General features: G+C 43.4%; 1 protein-coding gene across 1 annotated transcript; it reads right to left on the bottom strand.

The window, feature by feature from the left end:
• Nucleotides 1-1,979: 1,979 nt before the first annotated feature.
• Nucleotides 1,980-17,013, bottom strand: LOC104564114 (cytochrome P450 4V2). The gene is made up of 11 exons (XM_010210805.2): nt 16,752-17,013; nt 13,639-13,751; nt 12,669-12,754; nt 11,183-11,373; nt 10,701-10,770; nt 9,356-9,482; nt 6,312-6,503; nt 5,246-5,348; nt 4,757-4,891; nt 4,399-4,578; nt 1,980-2,299 (listed from the first exon to the last, which is right to left on the bottom strand). Exons 1-11 carry the CDS (start codon nt 16,960-16,962, stop codon nt 2,124-2,126), a joined length of 1,584 nt encoding a protein of 527 aa, XP_010209107.1. The 5' UTR covers nt 16,963-17,013; the 3' UTR covers nt 1,980-2,123.

Here is a 17,013-nt window from a genome sequence, read left to right as displayed (position 1 = left end):
GTATCACATTAATCACTAGGGATGGACCAGTCCATGTTCGCCATATCAGCTTCTCATCCAGTTCCCCTCTGCAGGTCGCTCACAGCCCCAGAACAACCTAAAGGCGACAGCGCATCTAAAACCCTCACCACCAACCATGGTGGCAACTGCTGTATCAGCAGATAAAGACAGTGTATCAGCAGATAAAGACAGAGGTGTGGCTCTCAGTGTGTCCTTCTCTGTACAGTGCCAGGTCACACTGGTGCAATGTGCACCAGCCAAAAAAAGTGTTGAAGGGAGGAGCAGAAAGGTAGACAAGCTAGAGGATGTCAGCTTGGTCTAGCACCAACCAAGTACCTTCAGTGTTTACAAAAGTTTGCTCTCCAGCTATGTGGCTTGCTGCAGATTTTGACCTGTCCTGAAAGTACAATCAGAAACTGTCACAGATGCTTCACTCCACCACTGCAATTTCTCTTTAACATCAATTAGCAAGAAATTGTCTGTGTTGCCTTCAGGACCCCAGAAGGCAAGAGGCAGCCTGGCACGCTGTTTCAGCTTGGATTAACGATGTAAAATCTGGCCGAACTGGTGATAAGAAATAATTATGCATCAGTAATTACCTGCACCCAGGTATGTAATTTTATCTGGTACACTCACTACTTAAGAACTATTGTAAATGCTTACAAAAGAATGAAATTAATCAGATTTTTGCTTTGTCTTCATAGATAAATTCATCACCAAACAAACAAAAAAAAAAAAAATAATGTGCCCGGTAGAAGAACTGATGCCTTATAGCTTTCAGGATGGTATACAAAGATTCGAGACTGTGACTTCGAAATACTACGGAATATAAACAGATGACGCCACCACAGGCATTACTATTGTCAGAAATTTTTTGCACTGTTGCAACAGAATAGGTTCATCTGTGTCATGGTTTATCAAGGAGCCGCTTTTGCTTGGTAACAGGGGGAGGGGGAGGGAGTTGCAGTGCAGACCCAGTAAAGAGTTCTCGGACTTTCCCCCAGCTGTTGGGTTCAGACCCACCTCCAGCCTGACCGGGCCAATCTGGCGCCTCTGCCATCACTATTTAGGGATGGGAATTTGAAGTGCTGGATAGGAGGTGTAAGAGTAGTACAAGATGGAGGTGACCACGTGGACCCCACAGTAAGAGAAGGAGGAAGGAAGGAGAAGTGACAGACCAGAGACCCCTCTGCAAGCCGTGGTGAGAATGCAGGCTGTAACCCTGCAACCCATGGAGGGCCATGGCAGGACTAAGAGCCATCAGCAGCTCTGTGTGAGTGTGCCCAGATGGGCAAGAGATTGTGAGAGGAGGCGGCCATGGCGCAGGCCATGCTGGAGAGCGTGTGTGCCACAGAGCCGCCCCACAGGAGAGGCAGAGAGGAGCTGCAGCTTTTGGGATGAATGCACATTGGAGTGGCCTATGCAGGACTGCTGAGTGTGTAAGGGACCCCACAGAGGTGCAGGGAGATCTGGTGCAGGGCCTGCCTGCCATGAGGAGGGACTAACAGAAGCCATAGGGAATAGACTGACTGAAACCCCCACTCCCTGCCTCCTGAACTGTTCAGCAGGGAAGGAGATAAAGACATAGGGATCAGGACTTTGAGCCCAGGAGAGGGGAGGGGTGGGGAGAACATGGGTCTTAAAGGGCAGGTTGGACTCTTCATCATTGTACCACTTTGTTGTTTTGTGTTGGTTATGTTTTGGGGTTTTATGGTTATGCTTTAGTTGGTGTTGATTATTTTCTTCCCCAAGCTGAATAGCCTGGTCTGTTTTGTCCTGGATCTTAAGCACTAATTAAGCTCTCCCTGCCCTTTGGCAATCCTCAGGTCTTTGGTACTTGAGGCTAATCGTGGTCTTTTGTCCCTTGATGGGCTGAAACCAGGACAATCTGAGTAGATAAGGCACCAAGATTTAAACACTTGCATTTCAAAAATTAGCATGGTCACATGTACTAGAAAAGCAGAGCAATTTAGGGCTATTACAGTATCTTCTTTAATGAAACAATCTGTAACAACTTCACTTTCAACAAATTGCTGGCCTGCCATCAAAACACCCGATTTAATAGCATATTTCAGCCTAAATAGCTTGCATTTTTTGGAAAAAATAAAATCTTGACTTTTCTTTCATTTTGATCCAGCACTTGGCCTCGTCTTCAGCTTAATCCAGATGCCATTCTTTGGACGAAGAATCAGTTCTCCCGTTAGACCAAGCTCTTCTGGCTTTTGATACGAGTCCACCCAAAAGCGCCGCAGGATAAGGGCTAGAAGAGTTTTCTCCTCCACTAGTGCAAAGCGCTGACCTACAAATTACAGGGCAGCGAAAGGACATTATTATGCCGTGGTTTAACCCTAGCCAGCAACCAAGCACCATACAGAATCCCCCCAACCCATGGGATGAGGGGAGAATCAGAAAAGAAAACTTGTGGGTTAAGATAAGAACAGCATCATAACTAAGATAAAGTAACAGTAATAAAATATAATAAGGATAATGATGATTGTAGTGAATGTAACAAAAAGAGAGAGAAACAAAACCCAAGACAAGTGATATACAACACAATTCCTCACAATCTGTTGACCAAGGCTCAGACTGTCCCCAAGCAGCAATCAGCCAACTCCCTCTTGTTTGTATACTGGGCATGCTAGCCTGGAGCATGGAATAGCCCTTTGGCTAGTTCAGGTCAGCCATCCTGGCCATAATCCCTTCAAGCTTCTTGTGCATCTCCCCACTAGCAGAGCACAAGACAATGAAGAGTCCTCCCCTTAGGATAAGGAGTACTTACTCATAGCCAAAACATCAGTGTGTTATCAACATTATTTTCACATTAATTCCAAAATATAGCCCTGTATTGGCTACTGGGAAGAAAATTATCCCAGATGAAACACACTGTTAGATTGCATCAATCATTGCTGCATCTGCTTGCTCACAGTGATACCCCTAGGACCACAGGACAGCAAGGACTGTGCATTTGTCTCAGGAATAGAATTGGCTTTAGGTTATATGGATACTGCTGAAACTAGTATTTTTGTCTCCATGACAACTCTGCCCTTCCTGGGACAATTCACACAATCTCTTCCATCACATTGTGCACAGAACTCAAACAGCAAAGAGGAAACAATCAACATTTTACACAGAACTCATGCAAGACAGTCTTGTCATGTCTCTTGGACAGACTAGGCAGGGGGCAATGGATGACAGACCACAGAAGTTGCAGCACAGGGACTGCAAGGAGAGACAACTACCACTGTTCCATATATGCAGAGAGGATCAAAAGAGATACAACTGCAACAGAATGACAGAGTCCTTCCTTCGAAGGACACTAAGCATCCCATGTGCTGGTGATTTGCTAGCATAGAGGGCAAAGTTCAATTTACATTTCAGAGAAAGGTGGAGGAGGAAAGTGGATAACAGAGAGAAACCAAACCAGATGTCACAATCTAGGCGGTTCACTCAAACGGAACTAAAAATGGTAACAGGACACAAAACCCAGCACTCAAAACTTTTTCTGTGCTCCCCTCTGTATAGCCAGCACAGGTGGATGTCTGTACACATGTACACACTAACATCTTTCTACAATGATAATAACAAGCCATCTCTCTTGCACATGTTCCTGTACACCCAGGAACTAGCTAGACGTGTAACATTAAATATGGAATTAATACTAAATATTAATTATAGGAAAGACACCTATTACCAATGAGAGAAATTAAGTACAAACAAACAAAGAAACCAGCTCCACCCCTGCAAAAGAAAACAAAACCAAAAACCCAGAAGCAGCCCTATTTCCCAGTCTTGTAAATGGCATAAACAACAATGCCTCTGCTTTGAGCACTGATGAATTCTAAGTGTCTCAGAGGCACTTGAAAAGTTAACAAGTTCTGAGAAGACAGTGAAAGCACCAAAGCAATAACAGTGTCAGAAAGAGGGAAAGATATCTTGGTCGCAAACTGTAGATTCAGAATACCTAGCTGATGTCATGAGATACACAGATGAGATGCTTCCAAAGAAAAACAAGTATGAGACATTTGCCCTCTCTCACTCCATCTTGCTGATACTGAGGATCAGAAATTTGGAAGCAATCCTGTCTTAACATGTAAGCCCATTATTGTGCTTGCTGTCAGGCTGCATAGGCGGTGAGGAGGAAATACCAGCACGACAGACATTGGCCCCTGGAAAGAAAGGAAATCCTTGGGAAGAAGCAAAATGTGGCAGCTCAAGAATCAAGCTTGCAAGAAAGATAGTGCCTAGAATTCAGGGAGGAAGGGGTGGTGGTGGGGAGAGGGGGGCAGACAACCAGCAGGCACATCAAGACTTAAATTTCTTATACACTCACTGTTGCCACAGTTAGCACACCAAAAGCAGCTTTGCCATATTAGGAGGGCTTCCTCTTCAGCTACCTACCAATGCAGTTTCTGGGACCAGCTGAGAAGGGCACATAAGCATACGGGTGTCGCCCCTTACAGTTTTCAGGGAAGAATCGCTCAGGCTTGAACTCCCCTGGGTCAGGGAAGATCTCAGGGTCTCTATGCAGGGCATAAGTTATGACAATAACATTTGTGCCTTTTGGTACTTGATACCCTCCTAAAGAGAAAGGGAAAGTGAGAAGAAGGGTGAAAACAACTGCAAATATGTCATTTTGTATACACAGTAGCACAATAAAGAATAAATAAATAAAAGAACACTGCTCTTCACTTGGGATACACTTCTGCTGAGTTGATGCTGGCAGGATAGAAAGTGGCAAAAGCAGGACACTACTTACTAATAAAGCAATCCTCTCTCAAGACACGGGCAAACATGGGAACTGAAGGGAAGAGCCGAAGGGTTTCCTTCACAACACACTCAAGGTATCGAAGCTTCTTCAAATCATCCATTGTAACAGGACGCTCAGTATTGCCTGTCCAAAACATAAAACAGGGGAATGAGCAAGACCAAAACACTCCATTTTTGGCTTAACAAACTCATCCCAGCTCCTCCAGAAATTCTCATCATCCACCAAAGACCACGCAGGAGAAGGTGCTACATGTACATTGAACATGTATGCCTTGCCTCAAAGACGTAACGTTGCCTGTACCCTACCTTCCAGCACCCATCCCAATCACCTCCAGCTATTGAAAGCTGCAGAAGAGCCACAAGGCATGTTCCTACCTCCCCTTCTTGTAATGTACCCTGGCTTGTAATGTACCACATCCCCACTCACAAATGCAACCAACACCACCGTAACCCCAAGGAAGGGGGAACGGAAACGTACCAAACACTTCGTCCAGTTCTCTGTGAACCTTTGTCTGGGCTTCAGGATTATGTCCAAGTAAGTACAGGACCCAGTTCATTGCGGCTGCTGTTGTATCATGGCCCTGGAGATTCAGATTTATAAAGACATTCATGTCACCACTATTCCTGTGCACAGTAGGCTTTGTAAATACTTAGAGCTGCAGGTAGTATGGAAAGTGAGAATTTTCGTCCCATGACCATGAGAAAACCAAAAATCAAGAGGGAAGAACTCTAGTCAACATACTGGTTATCAGGAGGTAATATGACTCAAGATTCTGTCAGGTGCCTGAAAAATGACCAAAACCAAAATAACCCAAGCAAACATCCCTCTCCTCTGCCTTCCAGAAGCTGTATGAACTATCGGTATCTACACAGTGCAGCAGATGTGTATTCATCTTTTTGGTACTAAAAAAGTGCACTTGTGAAGTTCAGGCTGCTGCATTTCTTCAAAATCCAGATATGGAACAGTTCAGGAATGGTAAGATAGGAAGAGAGTTTCTCTAGGTTACAACAGCAATAATATGACTGAATTAAGCTCTTCTGAGATAGAATTCAGGTCTGCCTAATGGAGGTCTGTGGAAAACTTGTGAAAGTCTTGTTTAGATTGTTCATTGGACAGGGAACCAATGAGAAGACTGGTGTTGACAGAACAAGGAGGTTACAGCCAAAGTGGCAAGGGACAAAATGTGAGCTCTCTTTAGCTTTGCAAAAGCAGCTGAGAGTCCATGGCCCGCATCAGCCATTAAGCTCTTATTAATCACCTGTTCACACAGACAGGGCCTACCACACACGTATTTGCCCAGCATTTTGCCAGGGAACACAATTCTGGATCAAATGTTTCTATCCTTCAATAGTTTCTATCCTGGAACGAGTTCTTCTGAGGCTTCCAGGGCTAAAATGACTTCATACTAAAAGCAACCTCCTGAGCCTCCTGAAAATGAAGAGTCACTGCCTGTAAATGGTGAATTTCAGTTTCTGGAAAAAAATAACCACCCCAAAACAAAACAGATAAAAACCAACGACAAATCAATGGCTTCTTTTGATACCTCAAACATGAAAGTATCCACTTCCTCACGTATGTCCTTGTAACTCAGATTGTTCCCTTCATCATCAGTTGCACTCAGCAGAATGTCCAGGAAAACTTTTCTCTTTCTGGGACCACGTTCTTCAAAGTTGCCATCAGTGTCAGATTTTGTTTGCCTGTTGTTTTCATATTCTGCAGCTTTTTCTGCAATGACCTGAGATTAGAACCATTGTATCAGACATGACGCCCACAGCACACGTGCAGTCTACAACGCACAGGTTTGTCCCAATCTATTAGAACAACATCTGTCTGTAGGAGCCTACATGAGCTAGTGGACATAGCTGTCAGCATCAGCTCATGAACTTTTAACTGTCTTTTTGTGTTAGTAGTAAAATAAGACCAACTCCTCTTGTCCCAAACAACAGAATGAATTTTGAACAGAAATAAAGATAATCAAACTACTCAAACAACTTGCTGATCATTAAGAAGTGTAAACACATCTAGAATATCTGGAACAAGCCAATTGTGAATGTCAACAACAGTGACAGCAAATAAAAAAAAAATCACAATTTTAACAGACTGATCACCAAAAAGATACTCTCTACCCTATCCAGTAACTAAGGAAGGGCTCACATTTCTAACCTCTGGGAAACTCAGAAGAATCAAAAAGAAACCAGGGCACCCAAAACCCTGTATCACAACTACACACAGCATAGCTGGAATCACTACACCGCAGCTTCCCAAACTTCCAAACTTTCTTCAGTATCAGAGCAATGGTTGAACTTCCAGCACAGCCCCAGCAACAGAGAGAGATTTCCTGATGTCACCACCCTTCTTGTACCAGCAAGGGAGAACCCTTCATTAAACTGGCATGTCTCTCAACAACAACAAATTAATTAAAGGCTGTGGAGTTTGTAATCCTCTTTAGAGGAAGCACTGAATGTGAAAAAAACCTCCACAACTCACTTATACACACACCATCTTTTGCCTCAGTGCATTCTGACAGCATCTACACTAGCTGATATTATTTACTGTTCCTTTGCCATCTTCTAAGATTTGCCTTCTTGTATCCAGTGCATCAGTCCAGCATAGGAAGACAGCAAGTGTTATGTCAGGTCCCTTTAAGAGGATGTCTCACTGCTGCAATTCCCAACAAAAGGAAGCAAAATGTGAGCCACTTAATGCAGTCAACGTGGTTCACTATATGCAGTGAAAATTCAGAGATTATTCCCGTTGTTGTGGACATTGATAGAACAACACCATGGGTACATACACCTATTTCAGGGAATGCAGCCTTCCTCGGAACATCCTAAAAGTAGACTTGGGTAGGAAACCATTGGCAAGATCAGCACAGAGGCTATTTGGTGAGAGAAAGGAATGTTACAGTCTAACATGGTAAGACAACACTGCATTTTATGCCAAGTCGGTAATGTATGCTTAACGGTTTCTGTGTGTCACGGCTTGACATGACAGCTGTTTCTGCTAAGGGGGAAGGGGCTGTAAAGATGGCTCCTATAAGAAGTTGCTTGAAACTCTCCCCAGCTCTGAGCCAGATCCACTTCTGGGGCTGAGCCAGTTAGATGCCTCCACAATCACTTTTTAAGAAGAAGCCGGAAGAGGAAGGTTTTTCCTGTTTCTTCCTTCTTCTGTCTCTTCTTCTCTGACTGGAGATGGTGCAAGGAGTGGAAAGAGTGAGAGAAGCAACCATGCGGACTCCAAGGTCAGTGAGGGAAGAGAGGAGGAGGTGTGCTGGAGCAGAGACTCCCCTGCATCCTGCAGAGAGGACTGGTGAAGCTGAGAATTGTTTGAATTTCGTTAAAGACCCCGCATCAAAGACAGAGACTCATTTTGCTAAAGAAGAATCTGTGTCAGGGGCAATGACTATGACCAGAGGAGGCTGTGTCCCATGGGAGAGACCCAATATTCACAGAAGCTGTAACTGTGTGGAAGAACCCATGCCAAAGAAGCTCATTAAACTTATGCCTAGAAGAGGCCCTGTCCTGAGGGAGTGACTGCAGAAACTGCAACCATGGCGAAAAACCCACATCAGAGATATTCACCAAGGACTGTCCCCCATGTGAGGAAATGCCAGGAGTCGTTCTCATCTGAGAGAAGTGGCAGAGCCCATCTGTGAGAGACTGACCACATCCCCCATCCTCTGCCCCCTGCTCAAGCCATTCAGCAGGAAGGAGGTAGAGATATTGGGAGCAGTGAGCTGGGCCTGGGAAGAAAGGAGGGATGGGGGAGGGAGATCTTAAAGTGCTGGCTGTAATTTTCTCAATCATCCTACTCACTTTTTGCTTTTAGTCTGTTCTGTTTCTTGTAGGTAGTAGAATAAACTTTCCTACTTTCCTCTCTAAGTCGAGTACTGGAGTCTGTTTTGCCCAGAACCATAACTGGCAGCGAGCCCTCCCTGCCCTTGTCTTAATCCACAATAACCTTGCTTATCTTTTTACTACCATTTTGCTGGGGCCTCTGCCATCCTAACAAGGGTGAGGGTAAATGGGGGGCACTGAGCGACTGTTGTGGTGCTTCTGTGCTAGCTGGGCCAAACCACGAAACTGTGTCAAAGTGTCTTACTGCTGATGTGGGGACCTGTATGTGTTTGCTCATCTCAGCAGTTCTGCTCTAAACAAGGGAAATGAATACAGGCTTCCATTTCTGAGGGCTGGACCAAAGTGACACTACCAAGCAGAGAGCTCTGTGCTTACTGCTACAAACTTGTCACTGAGCTGTTGCAGGTGACTCAAACCTGGAGGATCTGAGGCAGAGCAAGTTAGTGAACTCCTGTTGCTTGTTTTGGTTGTCAAGGACCTGTAAGTCCTTCTAATCCCTTGGAGTAGTATACTCCTCTGATTAAATATGACAGTGCTCCTGACAGATAAGTCAGCTGTTGTTTTCTTTTCAGGGAATTCCTTGGGATTCCAAGATAGTTCTCCTCTTAATAGATGCGTATGAAGGGGGTTGAACCTCAGCCCCATTTGGAAGCTCTCTACAGAGTGCAAGACATTGCTCCAGCAGGCTCTAACGGTACATTCTAATTAAAACATTAAAAAGAATCTATACCATATCTGTAAAATTGTGAAGAATCTTGAGGTTCCTCTCATGCTCTCGTCCTTCCTTGAACAGCATATAGAAAAAATTAGGCCAAATCCAAGGGCTCTTCTGTCGTCGTTGGATTAGATCGCTCATCCTAGGGGCACAATAATTATACCATGTAATTTCTTGACAAAAAAGTTAAAATTACAGCACATTTTCAAGAACAACAAAAAAAAGTCTACCTACCCCAATGAGATGGAAATTAACTAATGGTGTGAGTTTAAATCCACTCATCTGAAAGGAAGGCTGTTCATATTTGCTTCTTGATTTTAAACAGTCTCAAAATGTTTCTAACTTGACCGAGCATGACCATGATTTATATATCTTTAAGCGCTAATCTCTGAGGAGGAGGGCATACTCTCCTTCTCCTGGGAATCCTCTTGAAACATATTAGGTCATCCTGTCCAGTCCCATTCCACATCAGCAAAGTACTGACCATACTGAATGGATATGGACAACTTGAAAAGACTACTCATGTCAGGGTTCCAAAATATCTCCATGACTTCAGACAGACATTTAGAAGCATTACATTCCTATTTGACTGGGTAGACACCAGATATGCCCAGATAGGACATTAAAAGTATTGGAAATAAAGATTATGAGACCTCAAGGATAGTCAAACACAACTGGACTACTACATCTGGAAGGGCTGATTTCAATTGCTTTGCAGCTCTTACACATTCTAGCAGCTTTTGACTGCAGAAAGAGACTTTGAGGATTAATTAGTCCACTTAGACCAATTACTTGTGCTACCATTTGGGAAAGTCCAAGGAACTGATGAAAACCAAACCCTCTAATTCCATCTCTTCTTTTTAGCATGTCTCAACTAACCCTATCAAAGGCGAGGGGTGAGATGTCACAAGCAGCTAAATGTCATTTAGGCTGACATATCAGTGTGGTAGGAATATAGACCATGCTTTTCCTAATCCACTGGACAGTCAAATATAGTTTCAATGATGTAAATACTGCCATGAGCTGCAGAGCAGCAGTGCCTCAGCTTTAACATACTATCTAAAACACTGCCTTCCTAATTCTGCCAGTCACGTTGATAAGAAAAGTTGCAGCCCTATTTTTTAACCTCCTTTACCAATGGATTAACTGAATGGCAACTGACACCTCTTTGAAGTATCAGCCTCAACATATACACATATCAGAAAATGCATCAAAATCTGCAGAAGTTTTTCCTGCTTTCTCGGCCTTCTACCTGCATCTGTGGCTCCACACCCCACCCTCCTTACAGCAGATGAACTCCTGATACCAGCCCATTAACTTCAGCCCAACTACAAAGTAGGCAAACAAAATGTCCACTTACCTGTAGATAGCATGAACATACTCAGAATCCTTATTGTTCTGAGCACCCATATTTCTGCCCATTGCTGTTTCTAGGAGGAGAAAATCATCAATGGTTCACAAGTACAAAGTAAAACGCAGAGTTCCTGTACATGATAGGTTAACCACTGCTTCCAGTCTCTGACTTTCACCACACCATCTCTTCAACAGGTATACACACATCCTTTTCCAGTTAATAAGCTCACTTTAATTTTTCATGCCCAGGAACCTTACTCTTCAACATAATCTCACTTCAAGATTGCTACCTCTGCCCTGCCCATCCTACAAACTCACCTGCTCAAATATACCCTAGGAGGAAGGATAGCCTTGGAAGGACGGAAATGGTTTCACACAATATGCAGGGATATTTCTCTTGTAAGTGTCTCCTCACAAAACACAGCACAGTTGTACTCAGGAGTCTCTGTGCCACTAACAGTCCCGCTACAATAACTGAAGAGGACTCACCACAGATGATATCAAGGGTACACAGAGTGATGTCTAGAAAGACATCAAATGGTTCTTTGTCAACATGCTTTTCAAGTTTCTCCAATAAAATATTTCCTTGTTCATTCATAACCTCTAGAAAGTCAGTTAAGATTGTGAAGTGGAATGTGGGAGTTATCATCTTCCTCCGTGACCGCCACTTGTCTCCAGTGCTGGAAAATTAACAGAGAGAAGGAAGAGTTAAAAACTCCAAGTCAAGAAAAACCCACCTTACTATCATAGGAAGTACACAGTAAAAACCGCAGCCTGGAACACATTCACAGATGGTCGCTGTAGGTGACTCCTCATCAAGCTGTCACCAGCACTCCCAAAGAGGAAACATTTTTCACTCTAGTTTCCTCCAGGGCAGAAGCCACGATTTCTATAGCTGCTCTCAATAAAAGAGAATGCTAATAATCCTTCAGGCAATGCAGCCTCATGGTTGCTTAGCTTTTCAGCACCAAGGCCTGAAGTCTTCATCATACCTGTGAATCACCACCACCCTCAGGCTGGGCAATGAGGACTGCAGAGAATTAAGAGTTCGCAGACATTTTACTGCATAAAAGTCTGGCTACAAGTACTTCCTTGGAGATAGGCAACTACCTCTCATATGTCAGTAAAAGAGCATGGAGCCACAACTGGTGACAACAGCCAGAACCAGGAAGTTTTTGTTTGCTTTTTCTTAAATGCATGCCCTATAGGCATGCAACTGGCAGTTCTTCTTACAGGGTAAACCATCATACCACTTCTCCTGTTAACCTGCCATTGGGACACACGTCAAGCCAGCTTATGTACTTGCTGTCTACCACTACTGCCCTTAATCAGCAAAGATAGGAACTTTCTCCTCCATTATGTTTTTGCCAGTACAAGGAAGTAAAAACACCTCTGAAAGTCCACTGGAGAAAAAACAACCAGTAAGGAAGAAGAGTGACAATGAGGATATACTATTCCTAACACCCCCTTCTTATAAGCCTTCACTTCATGAGGGAAATGGACAGGGTGTAGATACTCTTCCATCCTACCCCAAAGCACCACCAGCCCCAGGCCCATCCTCCTGGTTTGCAGCATCACAACAGCTGAGATCAACAATGCACACAGTCACAGTTCTGCCACAGTCTGATCACTTGACAAACATCACAACACTCAGAATACCCATCATGTAGCACTGCAGAGTAAAAGACACCACTTGTCAAACAGACAACTTCTGAAAACACACATTCATTTCAAGCCTCTGGGCAAAAAAGTAACAATGGTCAAATTGACCAAGAAACTTGATAACAGCAAAAGCTTTTTATCAGACGTTAGTTACTAGAGAGCGACCAAGACCATCGCTAGGAATAAGACCCCTTCAGCTACTATCTACACCTCTATCCAGACAAACACAGAGCTTTCCTGCCACCAAACCCTCTTCCTAGTGTATACCCTGCAAATTTCAAAAAGACAGCACTGCACCTGCATTTCACTGTACCTTGTCAGAAGTCCAGTGCCCAGCCACGGCTGCAGGAATTTGTACAGGTAGGATTTTTCTATATGTTTTGAACTGCTCAGAATAACCTGCCAGAAAAATGAGAGGAAAAAACACTACTTGTTAGATATAGAGAGATTTCTTCAGCTGAGATTACTTCACACAACTTCAGTTCCTCAAAAACAATGTTCTATACCTCAGTAAATGCACGTTTCAGTACAAGTTGGTATACAGGGGGAGCAATGAGTTCACACCCTCAAGTCTTTCAGTAAATATCCCAATCATAGAATGGTAAGGTTGGAAGGGAATTTTAGAGATCATCTAGTCCACCCCCCCTGCAGAATTAAATGTTTGAAAACTACCACTAGCACTCTCCTTATCTTCCTGAAAAAATTGTGTTACAATGTCACAGACAGAACTTAGAGAAAATCCAACAGTTTCCAGCCTTAATCAAACTCACGAGAAGCACAACCTCATCAATAAACACTCCAACACCTCTTTCTTCCCAGTTCAAGGACAATCACTGTCAGTAGCAAAAGTAACAACTACATTTCATGACATCCAAACAGATCCACCAAGTTCTAACCCACAAGTGAGACAGTCACAAGCATTGCAACCAGCATTTCATTATCTTCTATCCCTATTTCCGTGGTCCTATCTTCCCTGCTGTCTGCTTGTCCATTCTGATCCATTCTTATCTTTGAAGCATGTATGAAACAAAGCTAAAGATTCTTTTTTGTATAAAATATACTGAGTCAGTGCTTTCATTTGCTGTATTCTGTATTTCTCTTTTTTCCAAAGCTAGGCTTTTTACATTCTTCCCCTTTCAGCCTTTAACTAGCATTGAGTCAGAGAACAATCTCAAGGGAAATCAGTCCAAGCCTTTTTTTGCAAAGATTAAATTGAGAGAACAGAAACAGGTTGGACACTGCTTTGCATGACAGTAGAATAGATAGGAGACAAACATACTCACTTCCACACTCTCAGGGTGATACAAAATCATGATAGGCAATGGTCCTAACCAAAGTTTGAACAGTGGCCAACTCCTGAGCTCTTCAACGTAAAACTGTAATTGTTTAAAAAATCCTGGAATGAAAATAGTAAGTTAGAATTTTTAAAAGACGTAGAATAATCAAGGCTTCTGGAAGTAACTCTTTTTCACCACACATCCTGTAAGTATACTTCTACTGCAGTTTTATCTTGATACTGTGGCCAAGCAGCATATTTTGCACTTAGCTATTTAGCTGCATTGCTGAAGCATTTATTTATGCCTGTGGTCTTGAAGGCACTCCATTCTGGAAAAGCCCCTCCCAGCTGTAGAGAAGGCAGCTTGACTTAGCAGTCTCAAAGCACTGCAGCATGCGCCTTCTGTACTGTGATGCACTTTTGCAACCATTGGAGCCAGATCAAGCTTGTATTACACTAGTCAAAGTGTTGTATCAAGACATTTCTTTACTTTCCACATACAGCATGAAGCCTTTTCCCATCCAAGACCTCACTGACAAGTGTTACATTTGTGGTGCACACACACGTGATGCCATACATAGTAATGGCAGAGCACCGCACAGGAATTAGAATCACTTGAAATATCTGGTTTCTGATAGTTGCACACTTGAAGAAAATCTTTGGAGTCCTTACACCATCACTGCTTGTCTGCAAACAAATTACTTCTTCCTACAACATGCTGAAATCCTCTCACAGCTCTAACCATCAGTGACTATTTGCAATGCTAGCAGGGGCTTTTGATGGCCGACTGCTCCAGGACTGAACTTCACTCTTGGCCTTTTAGAAACTTTACTGCAGGGTAAGCGACCGTTTACAGAGACACATTGGATTTGGCAATTCAGATGTCCCCATCTTTAAGGGCACACAGATTACCTGAGAGATACCACTATTATCCAGGTATCAGCTGGACTTCATGCCACTGAGCTCAGAAACCCAGCCAATTCTCAACCCATATTATTATCTACTCATCCAGCCCACATCTTGTCAGTTTAGCTGTAGAGAAAGTACAGCACGGGAGATAGTATCAAATTGAACACTGTCTACTACTCGCTCACAGATCCCGCTATCTCAACACAAAGGGCAATCAGGTTCATTCTGTAATTCTAGAGGTGGCTACTATAGGGATGTTCAAGGATTAAACACATCTTTGCCCTTTCAGAAACCAGATTAAACAATAAGACTCCCCTTGCAAAGTCTCTATAGAGCTCAATATTCCAAAGTTCTGAAATCAAAAGGAGAAAAAAAGAGAAGAGAAGAGAAGAGAAGAGAAGAGAAGAGAAGAGAAGAGAAGAGAAGAGAAGAGAAGAGAAGAGAAGAACAAAAAAGAGGAAAAAAAAAGAAGAAAAAAAGAGGAAAAAAAAAGCACCCTGCTTTTAATATCCAAACACAGCATTCTTTGGGACAGTTCTAATGACATCTCATCCAAAAGTCTTAGGAGTGTCAGATTATTTTGTGACTTTTAAAATACGTTTTTCCTAACATCACTATCATTAAAATATGACAATTTTCCAGTATTTGTCTACCAATATCAGTAAATACAATCACCATCAGAAAAAAAGACATTTTTCTTCTGATAGAAAAGCTTATCCTGATTTCTAAAAGCTTTTTTCTAAAAGGGCATATCTGTAATGAAAAATATTATAAACCACAAATTTAACTCACCTTTACACAAACTATGGATGGTCATGGACTTAACTGGACATGCACATAGCACAGAGGCTATGTGACTCCTTAACAAAGACTGTGACTCCTAACAAAGGAAATTAGACACTCCATAGAACATAAAGAGTCTCCATCAAATTGATTTCTGAGAGAGAAGCAAGATTGTTCTTTGGTTTCTTTTGGTTTTTAAGACTTAAAAAGGGTAAAAAAAAAAAAAGAAAATATTTGTCTCTCAGTCAGGCTGATATACACATCTTGACTGTGATCCTGCTATTGCTTCCCCAGAGTCAACTGAAAGGAAAGCTGCCTGCCATTGCTTCCACCAAGGAAAGGTCTCTCTTTTCTTTATTTAGATATGGAGTTGGATGCAGAGGAAAGATACAAGCATGTACATTCACAATCAGAGAGACCACGTCTCAGCATGTGTCAGCACTGGGCAATGCTGTGTGTCCATGCTGTAACTTGTCCTTGGCTTCACCACACACCTGTGACCCATTTGCTCTCTGCTGGCCGCCTATCCAGCAGCACAGCCCAGAGTGCATGTGCCCAGAGCAGACTGGCATACACAGGCATCACAAACCCATCCAGAAGAGTCTGCTGGTCCGCTGACAGCAGAGAGAGCAAGATGCCCTCACACCAGACTCCTTCAGAAATATGCTCCTGTCCAAAACCAAGTACCAAACTGAAAGAGAATGTGTAGCACATTCATGCTCTCTTAAGCACCTGGCAAGAAAGCAGCACCACTGATAACTACAAGAACAGAAAGTTTGCTTTTGAGGGATATACTGCAAATAGTTGCAAAAGAACTTGCCGAGTAACACATAAATTTAAGGCACAACTAATTCTGAAAAAGACCCAGCAACTCAGCACGCTGAAGTCCCTTGCACATGCTCACTTGGGGAAGATAACTGTTTAAAGAACTAATTTTCCTTCACAATCTAAAAGCTTTGTTTGGATTGCAGCTAGTAACCATAGGGACATAGTGCTCCCCATCATGATACAGGACTCCCTGACAGAACAGCCAGCACGTCTCCCTGTTGCAAAAAAACATTCCACACTGTCCAAGCTCCACCTCACCAACAACTGGAAATAGGTCCAAATCCAGTGTCAGTATTTAGAAGCCACTGTCTGAAAGGACCTTCAGCTAGTCTTCGACTAATAATAATCCCACATTTAGGCAGTTCCTCTCCTGTCCCCTCCACTGATGGCTTCTCACACAGTTTCCCTCTGCATGTTGTCCACAGCCCCAGAGAGATACAAAGGTGATGACACACGCGACAATCCCTTCTTAGTCAGCCACAGCTGGGCCACTCAAGCACTTCACCAGCGCTGGCTCCTCCAGCAAAAGCATCATATAAGTGCAGGGACCTCACAGATGCACTATGGCATAAGATGCTCTACAGCATGAGCTGTCCTTACCTTCTCCATCCCTATCCAAGAGCAGAGCGTTTCCCAGAATAGGATAGCAGGGGCTGACACCCGGGATCGGCTTCAGCACCCACCATCGCCTCCAGTAATCCATCAGAGAGGGCAGGGAGCACACGGCCACAATCAACACCAGCAGTGCAATGACCCCCGACCCTAAGTGCAGCAGCTGGGGTCCCCCTGTGGTGGGTACCACAGCCTCCATTGCCACCTCCCAGCTTCCTGCTCCAAGCCTGATCCCTACCGGGGATCCAGA

This window comes from Colius striatus, chromosome 3 (genome assembly GCF_028858725.1).
Source record: "Colius striatus isolate bColStr4 chromosome 3, bColStr4.1.hap1, whole genome shotgun sequence".
NCBI classification, from domain to species: Eukaryota; Metazoa; Chordata; class Aves; order Coliiformes; family Coliidae; genus Colius; species Colius striatus.
The sequence above is the reverse complement of the archived record's forward strand: the minus strand, read 5'-3'. Positions and strand labels throughout refer to the sequence as shown.